The sequence below is a fragment of the Symphodus melops genome, assembly GCF_947650265.1.
Source record: "Symphodus melops genome assembly, chromosome: 19".
NCBI classification, from domain to species: domain Eukaryota; kingdom Metazoa; phylum Chordata; class Actinopteri; order Labriformes; family Labridae; genus Symphodus; species Symphodus melops.
The window spans coordinates 19,620,102-19,636,630 of NC_136709.1; the positions used below are offsets into that span (position 1 = coordinate 19,620,102).

General features: G+C 43.2%; 1 protein-coding gene and 1 long non-coding RNA gene across 4 annotated transcripts in view; one reads left to right on the plus strand and one right to left on the minus strand.

Moving 5' to 3' along the window:
* The window catches only part of LOC306840248, a 40,949-nt gene that overhangs the window by 2,848 nt on the left and 21,572 nt on the right, over window positions 1-16,529 (minus strand). Inside the window, exon 2 of the long non-coding RNA XR_013781301.1 lies at window positions 8,786-8,876. This is a non-coding gene — a long non-coding RNA (uncharacterized lncRNA). The remainder of the gene's footprint in view (window positions 1-8,785; window positions 8,877-16,529) is intronic.
* On the plus strand, window positions 1,062-3,885 carry ctsl.1 (cathepsin L.1). Of its 3 annotated transcripts, none has more exons than XM_079369397.1 (9): window positions 1,062-1,146; window positions 1,358-1,458; window positions 1,764-1,906; window positions 2,038-2,235; window positions 2,317-2,508; window positions 2,809-2,974; window positions 3,074-3,179; window positions 3,449-3,552; window positions 3,672-3,885. In XM_079369397.1, the coding sequence occupies exons 2-8, from the start codon at window positions 1,359-1,361 to the stop codon at window positions 3,546-3,548; spliced, it is 1,005 nt and encodes a 334-aa protein (XP_079225523.1). In that variant the 5' UTR covers window positions 1,062-1,146; window position 1,358; the 3' UTR covers window positions 3,549-3,552; window positions 3,672-3,885. The 3 variants fall into 3 exon arrangements, with proteins under 3 accessions (XP_079225523.1, XP_079225521.1, XP_079225522.1); XM_079369395.1 differs by having other exon boundaries at window positions 1,088-1,146; window positions 1,354-1,458; XM_079369396.1 differs by having other exon boundaries at window positions 1,088-1,146; window positions 1,354-1,458; window positions 3,678-3,885.

The window sequence follows — 16,529 nt, forward strand, 5'->3', positions numbered from 1 at the left end:
TAATTCTTTTCAGACACAACAGGTGCAAAGCAAAAATGGGAACGCCTATACAATCACATCAAAGGAGAAGAAGAAGAAGATACACTTTATTAATCTCACAAGGGGAAATTCAATTTTACACTGTTGTTGAACATGCCACACACAGGCAAACACACACACACACACACACACACGCACTAATGGAGTGATGTCAGAGTGAGGGGGCTTCCCACTGCGAGTGCTCCAGAACTGGTCGGGAGCAGGTTGGGTGTCTTCCTCTCTGCTTGGGTGTGTAAAATGTCAATGTGAATATTGTTAGGATATCGATTACTTAACATTTCAAATGACTGATTTGAGCTTCGTAAGCCGAGGCCGGTCATACCAACCTGCAGCCGGCGAGTAAAAAGAGACTGGGCCTTAAATTTGGACGGCGTTCTCTTTGAAGTTTTTGACCTTTTTTGTCAACATATCGAGTCAAAGGTGGAGGCGGCGTTTAAAGAGGGACAGACAGAGACACAAGACTTCAAATAAAACCTGATTATTCTGTGAATCTGTGTCTGCGAAAGAGCCACCTACGTTTCAGAGAAATAAAAAACAGCCACATCTTCTACCTACACATTGTCCAGTGCGGCTTCATGATTGAAGTTCAAATAAAAAAAAAAAAGGAGGTAGAAGGAGAAGGAGGTTTTGCACATTAGCTGTTTTTGTTTCTTTGTGTCTGTTGTATTTTTCTCCCCAAAGGGATCACCATCAGTAAGTGACAGACATCAGGACAATCTTCACACTGGGGTTTTCACACTCAGGTCCTGAGGTCACTGGATAATTCCTCACCACCAAACTGCCTAGTAACGGCTCATATCCTAAAAAAAAACAAAAAAAAACACACTGTGGTTTAGAAGAGTAGTTCATGGGCCTGATGCTTCTTGTTTTGCTGACATGTTTCCAAAAGAATGTCATCATGAGAACTTCTCATGATGAATAACCCTCCTTCCTTATTTCAATCATTGACTCCCCCTTTTTCTTCGTTCTCACTTTACAAGCTGCTGACATCCACCTGACAGGACACACTGCAGGTCATAACTGCACTCTGCTATATAAGAGAGAGTGTCTCTGACAGGCCTGCATCACCTGCAAGGGCCTCAACCATCACAACCCACACCGACAAAGGTAAGCAGCTACAGCAGGAGCACACACACACACACACACACACTGCAGGAGCTCGCATGCAAACACAAGATGAGACAGAGAGAGATAAAAGCAATTCGAATACAGTGCTCGAGTCCACGTGACATTGTTACTGAAGTGAAAGAGTTTCGCCTCAACCTGTGTGGTTTCCTGCGAGTCACACGGGGTCTGTGCGTTTGTGTGTGTCAGTCAGGATGAAGCTGCTGCTGGTTGTTGCTGCCGCTCTGGCCGTGGCCAGCTCTGCCAGGATCTCCCTGGAGGACCTGGAGTTCCACGCCTGGAAACTCAAGTTCGGTAAGAGAACTCAGTTGTGGTCTCTTCTGTTACAGTAGATCTCGATCAGTTTCCTGTGAGGATGCCGCCTGTGCGGCTTGAGATGCAGTGTGATCACACGCTACACACATCTTACATTTGTAATCACACAACACCTGTGGAGCTTTTCTAGACTGCCCGCAAATTCAGGACAAGTAAATCATCTTAAAACGATTACAAAATAAAAGGATTAAATAAGTTAAATAAACCATATTCATCTATTTTTTGGATTCATTGGATTAAATAAAATGTAATTAATCCAAATGATTCTCTTCTCTGGTTTACAGGAAGGACCTACAGCTCTCCATCAGAGGAGGCGAACCGCAAACAAATCTGGCTCAACAATCGCAGAGTTGTGCTGGTGCACAACATGATGGCCGACCAGGACATCAAGTCCTACCGCCTTGGCATGACCTACTTCGCTGACATGGTAGACACAAAAAGACAGAAATGTTGCCCTTTTATTTTATCATTTGGCTTTTTTTTTGCTCGTAGTTTGTGAGGAACAACAAACCAAACTCTGTTTACAGGACAATCTGAATTGTTGTCTTTTCACTACAGGAAAACGAGGAGTACAAACAGCTGATCTCCCAGGGCTGCTTGCATTCTTTCAATGCGTCTATACCTCGCACTGGCTCCACCTTCCTCCGCCTGTCTGATCTGACCGACCTGCCCAACAGCGTCGACTGGAGAGACAAGGGATACGTCACTGACATCAAGGACCAGAAGCAGTGTGGCTCCTGCTGGGCCTTCAGTACAGTATGTACAACATTAACCCATGTTTTCTTGATGCAGGATTAATCTGTGTTCTGGCTGCTAATGAACGGATTTCTCTCTTAGACCGGCTCTCTTGAGGGTCAGACCTTCAGGAAAACTGGAAAGCTGGTGTCTCTGAGCGAGCAGCAGCTGGTCGACTGCTCAGGCGACTATGGCAACATGGGCTGCGACGGAGGCCTGATGGACAACGCTTTCAAGTACATCCAGGCCAATGGAGGCATCGACACAGAGGACTCCTATCCTTATGAAGCCGAGGTCAGAGGAAGTTCACTTATTTTGTACAGTTTGAAATGTGTGTTTTGGTATTATATTGATTAAAAGACAAGTTAGAGACACAAATAAACTGATTCAGTTCCAAGAATGATTGGCTACAGTGTAACAGATGAATAACACTGCCATCTTGTGGACAAAATAGGGAATGGCCCAATAACCTGTAAGACACTGTCAGTCAGTCTCTTCAGATTTATTTTCAGTCTCTTTAGCACTTTGAAAATGATCTGTTCTCTTGTATCTTGGCACATTTTGCTGAACTGTGAAACATCATCTCTCCATCAGGATGGTCAGTGCCGTTACAACCCCGCCAACATTGGAGCCACATGCACAGGCTACGTGGATGTGAAAGTAGGTGATGAAGGTGCTCTGAAGGAAGCTGTGGCCACCATCGGGCCCGTGTCTGTGGGCATTGATGCTTCCCAGATGTCCTTCCAGCTCTATGAATCAGGTGAAGAACGTCCTCTTAAAAAAAAAAAAAAAAAGGGCTGAGGGATGAAACGATCCGTACTCTGACTAGTTTTGCTAACTGTATGATCTGTGACCGTAGGAGTGTATGATGAGACAGACTGCAGCAGCACACAGCTGGATCACGGTGTTCTGGCTGTGGGTTACGGCTCTGACAGCGGAAAGGACTACTGGCTGGTTAAGAACAGGTAAAACACGTCACACATTAAGATCTACTCCTTTATTCATGCACAATCACTTGTATAACAAAGCAGACAAAAAGCTAAGTTGCTGTTTCCACACACAGTCAGGCAGATTATTTATAGCTGCTATAATGAAGTGAAACCCTCTCAGGATGTGGCCAACTTGCACTTATATGAATTCTCACGTTTATTTCACTTCTATCACCATCATGTCTCCCATCATTACACGCAGTTGCAGTGTTTACGTTGCTTCTATAATGTCTGTGTTTCTGCAGCTGGGGTCTAAGCTGGGGAGACAAGGGATACATCATGATGTCCAGGAACAAAGACAACCAGTGTGGCATTGCCACCGCAGCCAGCTACCCTTTGGTCTGAGCAGGTCAGGTCAAACTTTAAATTAGCTGTACTCCTTTCCTAATGAGCATTAAAAGTCTGTGTGCAATCTGCATCTGTTTATTTACTGGCTGTTCATTGTCCTGTCTTTTTTTTTTTTTTCAGGTTCAGGACTTCCCTCAGTGAGGAGGAGAAAAGCAACACATGATTTACTATAATTTCGTCAACACAAAAAATAAATTATGGAGCAAAATGTCTGTGCAGGTTGGAAAGGTGTATTTCCGTCTGAGCCCTGATGCACTTTGAATAAAATCACTATTTTTTATGAAGATTGTAAATAAGTGTAAAGAAATAAAACATTTAACATAAAAAAACAAAACATGAATGTTCAAGTCTTTCATTCAAGAGACCACACTGATGTTTAGTATCATCACAGCAGTACAGTTCATTTTGGTTTCATTCGTCTCAAACTGTCCACATCTGATCCAATACTGCAAGACTTATTTGACGGGTTGCTGCTGTAACATTTGGTCCACTCATGTGTCCCATAAAATATAGCCCAACATGTCCAAACATCTTTGGACTGTGGCTTGACATCAAATCAAAGTAGCATTAAAGCTTAAAGTTAAAAATGGTTGATTTTGATAGATCGATAGATAGATAGATACTTTATTGATCCCGGGGGAAATTCAAGTGGGGCGCAGGTCGTGGTCATGGTGCACTCCCCATGTATGGAGGTAATGCTCCGAGCGGGCCTCCAGCCTGTGGCTCTTTTCCTGCATGTCATTCCCTAATCTCTCTGTCCCTGATTTCCAGCTCTATCCACTGTGCTAAAATGAATCTTTAAAAAGAAAAAGTTAGTGAGAGTCAAAGGTCAAGTTAATCTGTGACAGAAAAAAACATTTCGGCCAACTTCTTCAAATCAATTATTTGATGGACTGAAGAAATCTGCAACACTCATTCGTTCATATAAATCGGTCATAACAGGAAGTGAAACTTGACTTAATCAAGCTCCAGGTTGTGCATTTACAAAACTCCCACATTAAAAAAAAAAAAAAGAGGCGATGACAAATGGTTTCACATCTAAGTGAAAAAGTATGAAACAACCCACACTGAGTGAGTATGTTCATCTTTTAAGCTAGCTCTGTTAGGATTATGTCCTTTGATTTTTCAAAACCTTTGAACACGATTCAACCCCATGTTTTAGGGAACACATGAATCGATGATAAATTGCTTGGGTTTTCGGTTTCCTGTTGTCTCGACTACAGTTGACATACTAACACTGACTTCACCAACACAGGAGCACCACAGGGCAGGTTTATCTCCCTTTTATTCTCCTCTGTGAACTGACCTAATTAAGGCAACAACCTTGCAGACAAAAAAGAGACAGCATTAGTTTTTTGTCTGCTGGTGTGATCCACATTTTTTTCAATTGAATGTTGGAGAGATGAAGAAACTTATTCTGGAGGAAGGACGGCGTCTCCCCAGTGATCATGAAGCGTAGGATAGGAACAATAAGCTAATCAAAAAGATCGGGCTCTTTGATTGGCATTTCTCCAGACTCATTTGAAGTTACTTTTTGTGAGAAGAGAACGAGGAACAAAACTAAAAACAGTTCTGATCTTTGAAGGCGAACCCTTTGCACTGTATTTTTTAATGAGCCAGAAGCTCCTTCAGTGAGCGACTGGTGACTCAGGAGGTCCTTTGTTTGTTCCAGCAGCAGTCAGATATTTTAATTAACATTGTTAGCTGAATCTCTGATTCATGGCTGTAAAGTAGGTCTCAAATGGTTTGCAGTGTTTGTTATTGATGCACTTGTTGTGTATTGTCTCAACAGTTTCTTATGTTTACGAATTGACGAAGTGGCAAATGAGTTTTCCTCACTGGGTATAAATAAAATGTTATGATAGATCATAAAGGACTCAGGATGAGGAGAGGAGCTGCAGCTTTCTGCACTGCACATTTTCAAACAGTCTGAAACCAGCGGGAGTTAAAGTTCTAACAATACATGTGCTCTGTGCTAAAATCATAAAAGAGGCTTTTAACTATTATAAATATACAACCTTCAGTCATAGATTTTTTTTCGATGCCTTCACTTTAACTTAGCTGGAGGATAAATTGGACGTTTATAGATAACATATTTCTGAGAGCAGATTTTAATCCTTGTGTCTCGGGGCTCTTTGTCGAATCCAGATTCATTGCTTATACTCCTTTTGAGTGACGTGAATAATTTACTTAAAAACCAAACAGTGTTTGTTGTTCAAAAAGTCACACGTTTAAACTCAGATTGAGCCTCTGATGCCGGCTTGCAGCCTTTGGCTTACAAACCTCAGGCCAGAGATAAAAGCAGTTTTCAGAAGTGGAACATTCATTATCTGTCTTTGTACTTTCTGTTCCCTTGTATTCCCATTTACAGATTTACTTTCTCTGCGGTTTTGTTACAGTTTATTTAAGATTCAGTCCTCGTACACAGGCTGAGACGCTGCCAAAGAAAAATAAGATTTCAACGTGAAACCAGATCATGGTGAGAAATGGTAACATAAAGGGAATCGCATTAATACAACAATATTGTGGTAGAATCTCTCAGGGAAAAAAAGCTATTACAGATTCGATAGAAATATTTTAGCAGTATGTAATATAATACTATTAAGGTCTCTATCGAGCCGGTGTCTGTGGACATTGATGCAACAGTCAAGGTTTATGAAAATATATATTTATAAGATGGATTTCATCATAAAAAGTGGTGGTGTCAATGTCAAAAAGAAGACATGAAATGAATTGTATTTGTTGTCTTCCTTTTTCAAAACTACTGATTGAAACTAAGACAATTTACTCTGTGATTTTAGAGTCTTAGAAACATAGATTATAAATATTAAAGGACAACGCCTGAGTGATGTCACACATCTGTTCCTGCAGGGGCCTCCGGAGGCTCATCAGCAGCAGCCGCCATGTTGGAAATGCTGTCTCAGCCGAACTTTCAGTCAACCTAACGACAGCCTGAGAGCTGGAGCTGGGGCGGGGTTTTCTTCAGTAAATTCCCATGCTTAAGGGTTTCTGTGTAATCCAACTAAATACCTGCACTTAAACCATTACTCTTCCATGCGTACTGAACCACAGGCACAAGGTTGTTTCGCTCGTCTGTAATCCATGAAGTCGGCTATAAATAAACTGACAATGCTTGAAATGACTTCGTCCATTTGTCATGGGCTATTCAGCCTAACTCAGTTAATTTTTCACTGCACTAAATGAAGCCGAAGAAAATTCAGTAAAACAATCTGTCTTTTTTTTTTTTTTTTAAGTGACAGAACAAAGTAACGAATGACGTTGGATGCATTTTCTGCCTCAAGATATTTCATAATTTGCTGGAAAAAAAAGAGGATTTTGCTAACAAAAGTCATCAGTGAGAAATAAATGTCTCCCCCCCCTCCTCCCTGTCTTGTCTAAATGTAATTAATAAAATCACATTAAGTGCTTGCAATATTCCCATTCTAAATGTCACAATAGGTCTGGTTGTGATAATATTTGATGAAAGACGGAGGAACACAGAGAGAGGAATTTAATCAGCTTGTGTGACAAAATGTGACCTTGACATCTTCGTTTGAGCTCCTTTAGCTGAGGAAGCGTCCGGAGCCCGAGCTGCCGAGCGAAAGCACACAGACACGAGCAAAGTAATGAAAGACAGATTTATATAATCTTTTGTCAGGTGAATCTCAGAACAGTAGAACTGGAAGAAAAAAAAACAATCTCTGCCATTTTATCAGCACAGCACAATGTGACAATTAAGTCTGGATGATTGTTATCCAGTGGAATTATCATCATCATCCCTTTTGTTTTTTGCATGTCTGAAGGAGGGCATTAGACAGAGGGGAAGAAGCAAAGATGAAAAAGCTCCCAATCAGAGACAAAAGGAAACAGAGGGAGGGCGCTATAAGAGGTGAAACAAATTAATTGGTTTTGCTAAATCCTCCTCAAACAGCAGAAGCCAGTGTGGTTCCACAAAAGGCCATTACCGGTAATCAATTTAAATCTGTTTTACCCTTCCCAAGGAAACCAATTAGGCAATTTAATTTGGCTTTTTTGATTCACAGCATAACCGCGGCACAGGACGGGACGTCCAATTCCCGTCCTGTAGAGAGGGACAAGTGAAAACACGGGGGAAGTGTTGCTGGAGCAGACCAAGCTATTGATCTGAGGGAGGAAGAGAGACCGAGTGAGGGGGAGATGATAAACACACAGATTTAGATTTTAAGGAAGAAAAATACACAGAGCCATCCCATTGTCTTCTTTAAGAAATGACCTTAATGATCAAAGTTTGTCTCAAGTAATTTGATTTATAGGTAAAGTTCAGTTTTCCTCTAAATGTGACTCAACATTTATTCATTATCGGCTGTTTTGGTGTCAGACGAGGATTTTTTTTTTAAGTTCACTAGGTGGCAGTACTCGACTGCTGATGATTATCTCAGCAGGCTTTAGGTCACTGTGGCCTCGCTTGGATCATGCAAAAAAGCTATTTTTCAGTATTTCTTTGATTGTTACATCACATGCCCTTGGACCGCACATGCAACACACTTTGAGTGCAAACAACCACGCACACACACACACACACACACACACACACACACACACACACACACACACACACACACACACACACACACACACACACACACACACACACAGAGACTGCTTTCCCTGCACCGCTGAAGCCATTGCACCGTTACAACACACACTGAGTGTCTGCTTAATCAACAATGTCAGCGCACAATTGTGTTAGATTGGCTGCCGGGTTGGTATGCAGGAAAGTGTCAGTCAGCCGTGTCACCCATCATAGCACACAAACAGTCTCTCATCTGGGGTGATGCAGATGGGGGCCACATTTCTGCATCCACGTGTTATGCATCTCCTATATCACCCAATAAGTGTGTGTGTGTGGGTGTGTGTGTGTGTGTGTGGGTGTGTGCGCGGGGGGGGGGGGGGGGGGGGGGGACAGGACGTCAGCTGGTTTGTCATGGTAATGGCGAACATGTGTGATTGTGACAGACAGGAGTTCTGGATGACCGCACACAGACCCGATGTGCACAAACAGGCTCACACTCGCGCGCACACACACACACGCACACACACACACTCACACACGCTGGCGTAACACATACAAAATGTCAAGATGCCAAAAATTAGCAGAACTTCATAAAATGGTTTGAATTTCACTACACATCGCATGCGTCTAAAATAAAGGGCAAAGATCCAAACTGAACCCCTCCATCTTTTATATTCTGTACCTTTTCCCTCTGTTCTTTACTCGCTCCATCTCTCCATCTCCTCCTTCTCTTCAGCCAGCTGCATTTCTTGGATGGAGCTTCTGGCTGCGGTCTGAGAGAGAAGGGGCGAGAGTGAAGCAAACCGTTTGAGAAAAACAGTTCTGGCAAGGCCAATTACACCCAGACAAAGCACTTTGCATGTTATTGTGTTAGGGATTCATGCTTGATTGAGTGAATGGGTTCTAATGAGGCTGGGGAACGCAGTGCAGGAGAGGAAGGAACACTCCCTCCGTCTCCCTGATGGATTGATTCACACGCACAAACACATGCAGGTAACAAAAGGCGGTACAGTTACAGAGCTAAAGCCTGATAAAACTTGCAGCACAAAATACATGCTACGACATCTCTCTTCTTTAGGGTTTCGAGCTGTGAAGTATTCTATGTGCACCTGAGAGCGTGTGCGGTGGGTGGCAGATGAAGAGGATATAGTGAAAAGGTAACTTGCTGTATTGCCTCTGCAGATGCTCCTGAGCGAGAGCTTCACTCCCACTGGCATCCTTTTATAGTATCACTTCACTAGGTAGAGTTGGATATAGCAACAGATGGATTGGTAAAGCCTACAGCAGTGATAAAAAATGTCAGCCGTGATTTTTGTCGAGGCCTGTATAACAGATGTTGGTTTTATTTCTGTGTTTTTCTGGGTGCACAGTTTTCGACGGTGCTCGGTTCCACGTCTTTGAAGTTTTTTCCTTTTTTGTTTTCCTTCTCAGCAAAATGAAGTTGAAATGGTTATTACTTGCCACAGGCGAAGGGAAAATAACAAATGCCAGTGATGAAATGACGGTTGTAAGATCAGCGTCAAAAAAACTACAAATTGAAATGAAACAAGCTTGCAGCAGAGGTCCGACCTCTGAATTTTAAAAGTACAAGGGAGTGCACAAGAAGCACAGCAGATCATTTGGACGAATTTGCAAAATTTCAACTTGAGTTTCGTTTATGTAAACACATAAATCATTAGTGAACAAGCCAGGCATTTAATCATGGCTAATCATCTATATCTTATGCTTATTAAGTCTGAGCTCCACTCCCTCACCTATGGTCATGAGCTGTGGGTAGTGACCAAAAGAATGAGCAAGCAGGCTAAATGAGTTTTCTGCGAAGGATGGCTGCTCAGCCTGAGAGACAGGGTGAGGAGCTCGGTCATGCGGTTGGAGCTTGCAGACAAGTTGCTGGGTCCTTCGCATCGAAAGGAGCCAGCAGCTGAGGTTGTTCGGGCATCTGATCAGGACGCCTTCTGGTTGCCTCCCTCAGGAGGTCTTCCGTGCACGTCCAACTGGGAGGAGAACCGGAGGTGGAGCCAGCTCTCAGGAGGTTTAATATAAACACGTTTCGATCTCCCAGGAGGACGAGCTGGAAAACATTGCTTTTGAGAGGGACGTCTGCTGCCACCGCGACCTGGCTCCAGATAAGCAGAAGATAACGCATGGGGTCCGATTTCCTCCCACAGTATTTGTTTCAGTGACTCTAATTCCAGCACTAAAGGATTCTTTACAGACCAAGAATGTGTGCAAAGAATCCCGTGAAGAGAATTTACCGCGGCGGCCTCCTCCTTCTTCACCCTCCTCTTCTTTGTCCTTCTTTTGCATCTCCCACCCCCCCCCATTCATCATTCCTTATTGCCCTTCCCCTTCCTCTCAGACCTCTCCTCCACCTTGTCTGTCTCCCCCTGCCTTGCTGAGGTCAGGGTGTGGGGTCAATTGCCTGGGCTGCACCTGGAGCCTGTTGTGGTCATGTGTCTGCACTCTGTCTTGTTTTTTTTGTTTTTTTTCCTTCCTGGTCTTCTATCGTCTGACATCTCTTTCCCACAGGAGAAGGCTTCACTTTCACCTGCAGTAACCTTCTCCATGCACGTGTATGAGAGCGTGTGTTCGTCTTCTGCATGCAAGTTTGTGTGTTAGCACGTGTGTAGATGTGGGTGGATGCTATCTTGCCGGTATTTGCCCACAATTGTTTATTCGCCCTGTTGTCCTCCCTATCCTCCAGCTCTCTCTACCTCAACTGACCTTTTTCCTTCCCCTGCTTCTCCTCTTCCATCAATAGCCCGAGCTAATAAGGCAATTAAAGCCTAATTAAAGGAGTCTTCTGGAAGAGGGAAGGTCTCGGGCAACTTCACGAGGGTAAAGGAGCGGTATGTTTACCTACGTCTCAGGAGAGCTCTCTCTCCTGACCAACACAACAAAGTTGAAAAAAAAAAAAAGTACAGAGATAATGAAAGGCCTGAGGAGCCGTACACACAATCCTGTCCCAACACAACAAAGTCTTCTAGCTCTGTACTTTTGGCAGTATCAAGAAAAAGTTAACATGGGGGAACTAGCTAATTTGTTCAGCTTCAAGTGTATTTATCCAACCAGCGTCAGCCCACTCATTGTTGTCAAATTTGCCAGCGCAGATCAAAGGGCGCTTTGCAGCATGTCAGCCAGGTTACCTCTGCCTGGAACTCTGAATCAAAGTCACGGATTAACGAAAAGCGTGTGCGAGTGTGTTTTGGAGGCCATTTGACAGGCAGTCATTCTCTTTTGGATGTGAGCTGCCTATCAAAGGTCCATGATGGGGGTTTTTTTTCCATGAACATCCCAAAGCATCTCCAACATCCTTATGCATACGATCACTATGTGCACTTGTAGTCTGAAATAAAATCTTTACCCCTGATTTAGAAGGCACTTACAATGCATTAGCCTTGTGGTAATTACTAGAAACTCAATTAGAAGAAACCGCTGAAGACCAAAACCAAACTGGAGGGCTTAAGCTGCAACGCTGGTAAATGGATTTGGAGTTAATTTAGTGAGTCAGAGGGTGAAACAGCCATCAGTGATGTTTTAAGCCGCAGCGAGCAAACCTGAGAGCTCAGAGCTCTGCACCGTCGGCTCATCTCCTCTGTAGTCTGCTCTCAATTGGCATTCAGCCTCACTTTGCTCTGAGTGTTACATTAAATTGCTCTGGGAATTTATATTACGCGCGTGCATGTGACAATCCTTCACACAGCCTTTCTTTATTGGCACATTATGTCTTCGTCATGTTTACACAAGTGTAGCTTTCACAGTGTAAGCCTCAGGTCCTGTTTAGAGGGCAGACATATATTTTATTCATGGATCTTTGTATGTTCTCTAACATACCTCGGGGCGATTGTATGACCTTAAGCGCTGCCTCCTTCTGCAGAATATCTATATTAACCTTCTCCTACATGTTATCTGTTTCTGGGGATTTTTTAAGAATCGAGATGATTATAGCTGTCGCTTTGAGGAAGAAAAGATTTTTAAGAGACATTGAATGAATTGAGTCTGGGGCAGCAGGTTAATTAAGCAAGTTGCCCCAGACGGCATTCCCAGGCCAGAAGAGATATGTAATGCCTCCAGCCAGCTCTTGGTCTCCTGTCAGTTGGACATGCCTGGAGAGGTGACCAGAAGGAGGTGAGCAGGCGGCATCCTGATACAGATCATGACACTTTACAGTAGTGTCGTCCACACTAACTGAGACCAAGACATACCCGAGACCAGAGTGCTGCAAGACCGAGACACTTAGGGATCGAGACCGAGACAAGACCAAGACCAAGAGAGGGCAAGACCAAAACTAAACCAAGAGCATAAATATCACAGAAAAATCATCATCTTGCATGCAGCTGGACTTAGGCCTTATCACTAGGAAGGTCAGGGCTGAAACCAGGGGATAAAAATCCAATAATAAATTCATTGAAGTTATCCGTTCTCTTAGAAAGAGGCATTTTCCTGCAAATTTTTTGTGTACTGAGTATCAAAAACAAACAAAAATACTGGAATTCCTTTTCAACCAAACGTAGCGATAGCTTGGTACCAGTCCAGGTAAACTGTTTGTAATCGAGCAAAGAAGACAGTAAATACGAGGGAAAGCATTTTCTGATTCCTTGTTTACTTTTTACTTCTACTGACTGGATTCAGTGTTTAACTGTCTTATTGAGACACTGTACAGTTAACGTCCTTTAACTTTTGATGTGTTTGTATTTGCACCTCAGACTCCAGCACATAAGGAGCGGGAGGTGCAGCCAACGTATCACGCTTTGGACTCTGCCATGTTAATCCATGGAGAGAGAAGAGAGTGGTAGAGTGAGCAGATGGACGCCACATTGGAGAAAGAGTGGGTGGTGAAGTCAGCTCGTCCCTGTAATGCTCCTATTGGTGCCAGTGTGTGTGTGTGTGTGTGTGTGTGTGTGTGTGTGTGTGTGTGTGTGTGTGTGTGTGTGTGTGTGTGTGTGTGTGTGTTCATGTAGGTGCGACTGCAGGATCCTGGCTTTTGCATTGGAGTAAAGTAGTGTGTTTGTGTGTTGTGAGCTGCTGGTGAGTGGGTGTGCATCGTGAGAGCACTGCTGTGTTTCCTCCTTTTGGGGACCAGATGGTGACAGAGCTGGTAGCTCCACCCAAGTCCTCCTGACATCATCACTCACAAACAGAAGGAAAGAGAGAGAGATTTGATTTCATGCTGTGACTCGAATGTATTTTCTGACCTCTAACCAATAATCTCTTTTTTCACGGTGGCATGTGAAGGTTCATGTATGGATTTGTTTACCACCCGTCACTGCTCCAAAACCGTACATTTTTTATTCTTTATTTGTTGTATACAGTTTGTTTTGTCTCTTGGACCAAAACCAAACGATACTTTGGAGAGCGTCATGAAGATAAAGTGGTTGGAGAATATTTATTATACTAAAGTCAACATTGACCATGTGTTAAAAGTATAAAAAGTGTTGTCCTTATTATGCACAATGCACTGTATTTCTAAATCAGTGAACAATACTCCTAAAAGCCCATTCCTGCAGGGGGCGCTGGAGTCCCATCGATGTCAGTCTCCAGGCTGGAAATGCTGTCTCGCCAAAACTTTCAGTCGACCTAACAACAAGCTAACAGCTGGAGCTGAGGCGGGTTTTCAGCTACTTGACAAGCTGTTACATCACACCCACTGGCCAATCAGATCAGCTACTCGTCTTACTGTGAATAACGCTTATCCTTCGTCAAATCACAACGGATGAGTTATCAAAACATTCACCCCCCCCTACAGTGTGAGCCAATCAAAACATGAGCTAATCACAATTGGTATAATTTTTTGTAATAGGCTTTTAAAATGTTTTAAAAAAAAATTCGGCTTTAAAACAGGCTTTTTTGAATGTGTGTATTTGCCACTTCTGCAGTCAGCATCAAGTAGAAACTCGACTATTATTTTCAAAACTGAAGCGTGAAAAAACATCAAATGAAAAATAGAAGAAGAAAAAAACGGAGGGTGAAATGCAAAAGTCTTGCAACAAATCATATCCACATAAACGCTCAATTTTGGGTGAACCCGTTTATTGTAGGTGATAATTCTGAACAAATGGGCATTTTAGAGGTTGTTGTTTGTGTTGCTGTAGTTTGTTCTGATGAATGCTGAACTGTTTTCTGAGTCAGTGACACAGACATTAATGTCTGCATTTGTGCAGACCTGATCCTTCCCATACTGCAGCAGGATCAGACTCCAGCTAATTATCTCTAATGGAGGATTACAACTTTATACTTTGCTTTTCTCTTGCCTGTGTAAGTGATTAATTATAGATAAACTTTTATAAGAGTCTAAATCTAATGACAGCTTTTATATTTAATGAAGTGTTAACATGAAGCTATTATTTCTGAAACCGTGGAGACAAGGAGAACTATTTGAAGTAGATTCATGTCAACCTGCACAGGCTCAAGAAAATGACAGCTACAGTGCTTAATCAGCAACAGCAACACATTTCTTCATCTATGATCACGCATGTTCGATGTGATGGTGACAGGTGTGCGAATGGAACAGGGCATGTTAATCACCAGCCTAACTTAGCTGACAGGCCGGCGCCGCCTTGTGATGCTTTGCCTCCATGTTTTATCAGAAGAACGTCTAATTGTTCGCGATGTTGTGAAGATAACACGCTGAATGACAACACAACTTAGCAACTCGTGGGCCATGAGCTAAAGATATTTAAGTCTCCAAATGCTAATTTTAGAATCCATGATGGTGTGGCATGAGGATGTAGCGCTATCGTCAGTACTGCGAGAACAAAAGTGTCTCGACTGTCAGCATGTACCTGTGATGGTTTAAAATAAAAAGGTCTTCAGGGCAAACATTTAGTTTTGTTAAATCCGCAGTGGAGCAGAGCGGGGAAGAACTACATAAACCATCATCCCTTGTGCTCTTCTTTCTGCCTCAGTTCAGCAACAATGGTGGACACTGGCGTTAGTGATAAGTGGGAACAGACTGACGAGTTTGAAGTTGCAGATGCTCCAGCAGCTCTGAGTTCGACTTCGTCTTCTTTAGCTCAAGAAACAGAAACGGCACAACGTAACGACTTACATTAAAACCCACTCGCTTCAGCTTTCCTTTCCTTTGTGTGTTTCCGTGACATCCAGGGTCTTTTCTATCCATCAATCTATTTAAAATAGGGCGTATACTTTGAACTCTATACTGTATCGGGTGTATATTCTTCCCATTTTTTAGTAGTGTAGCACGTCCTCTTCCTGCACTTCCACCACCATGTTATTATTATGGAAGAAAAAAGGAACATAGCGCTGGTTTTTGATTGTTAACATAAAACATTCATCACTCGCTTTGGTCACACCAGTCGGCTCCAAACTGCAGTTGATACAATACAGTCGCTTCCTTTTATGGAGCCTGAACTTCTCCAATATTCCCATCACACCTCCGGTCCAAAATTACCACCAGTCTTCAGTGGTTTGCGGCCGCACTTATATATAGATAAAGGTCATATGTGACTATTAATGAGTATCTTTGTACCGGTGTCTGTCTCTGGAGCGTGCTAATTGAGCTAGCATCCCTTTCCCTACATCCCTTAGATGTACGTACAGTTGTACAGAGAGACAGCTGATAAAACTAGGTTCTTTTTTTCCCCCCCCTGGTGTGAAGGTGTATTGCTAAATGAGGCCTGTGATGGACGAGGAACCAGTCAGTGGCGTCAAAGCCCTCTGCTTCCCTTCGCCGCCTGGTGTGCACTCCAATGGCCAATCAACCGCTCGCACAAAAAAAGGAATTAGCATATTCCCTGGCACAAAATCGCTGCCTTAATTGTAGCTTCATCGAGCCCTGTGTTCTTCACACCTCCTCGACACATTTTATCACTATCTCTGCATTTTCTTTTCCCTCCCCATCGCAAGCCTCTCAAAGTGTGTGTTTTTCTGTTACCCTGCTCCAATCATTCAGTCTTCATCAGACGGCTATTGTGCGAGCACAGGGGGGAGAAACGCGCAGAGAGAAAGATGGGGGCTGGGAATGTGTTTGGCATGCTGTACTATAGGAACAAGGTTGTCAGTCTCAAATGATGCTCTCATAATCAGCACATTGGAGCTGGGCTGCTGCACAGAATGACAATATCAGCCTGGCAGAGCGCACATTTCCGTGGTCTCCCTTTTGGCCTGTCAATCTTTCTTTATGTCTCTCTGTTTGTGCAGCTTCCCTCTCCGTCTCGACTGTTTTTGTTTCTTTCTTTCCGTCGTTCTATTCTCGCTGCATTTTTCTGGCACGCTAAACTGTTTTTTGTGCAAATCTCCTTCTGCTCATGCCGCGCTTTGCCTTCAGTGTTTCATCTCCATCTTTCACTCCTGTTTGCTTTTCACTCTTGCTCGACACCTCCCTCCAGCTCCCGTTTACCCACATCCTCCTTTACCTTTTCGTCTCCATCTTTTTTTCTTGTGTTAATTACCGGCTGCAGGGAGCA

Bases quoted from the DNA above. Each gene is read 5' to 3' on its own strand.
- ctsl.1 (XM_079369397.1), top strand. From the start codon at position 1,359: ATGAAGCTGCTGCTGGTTGTTGCTGCCGCTCTGGCCGTGGCCAGCTCT. The intron at 2,236-2,316 runs GTATGTACAACA...TTTCTCTCTTAG, and splicing joins CCTGCTGGGCCTTCAGTACA to ACCGGCTCTCTTGAGGGTCA. The intron at 2,975-3,073 runs GTGAAGAACGTC...CTGTGACCGTAG, and splicing joins CTTCCAGCTCTATGAATCAG to GAGTGTATGATGAGACAGAC.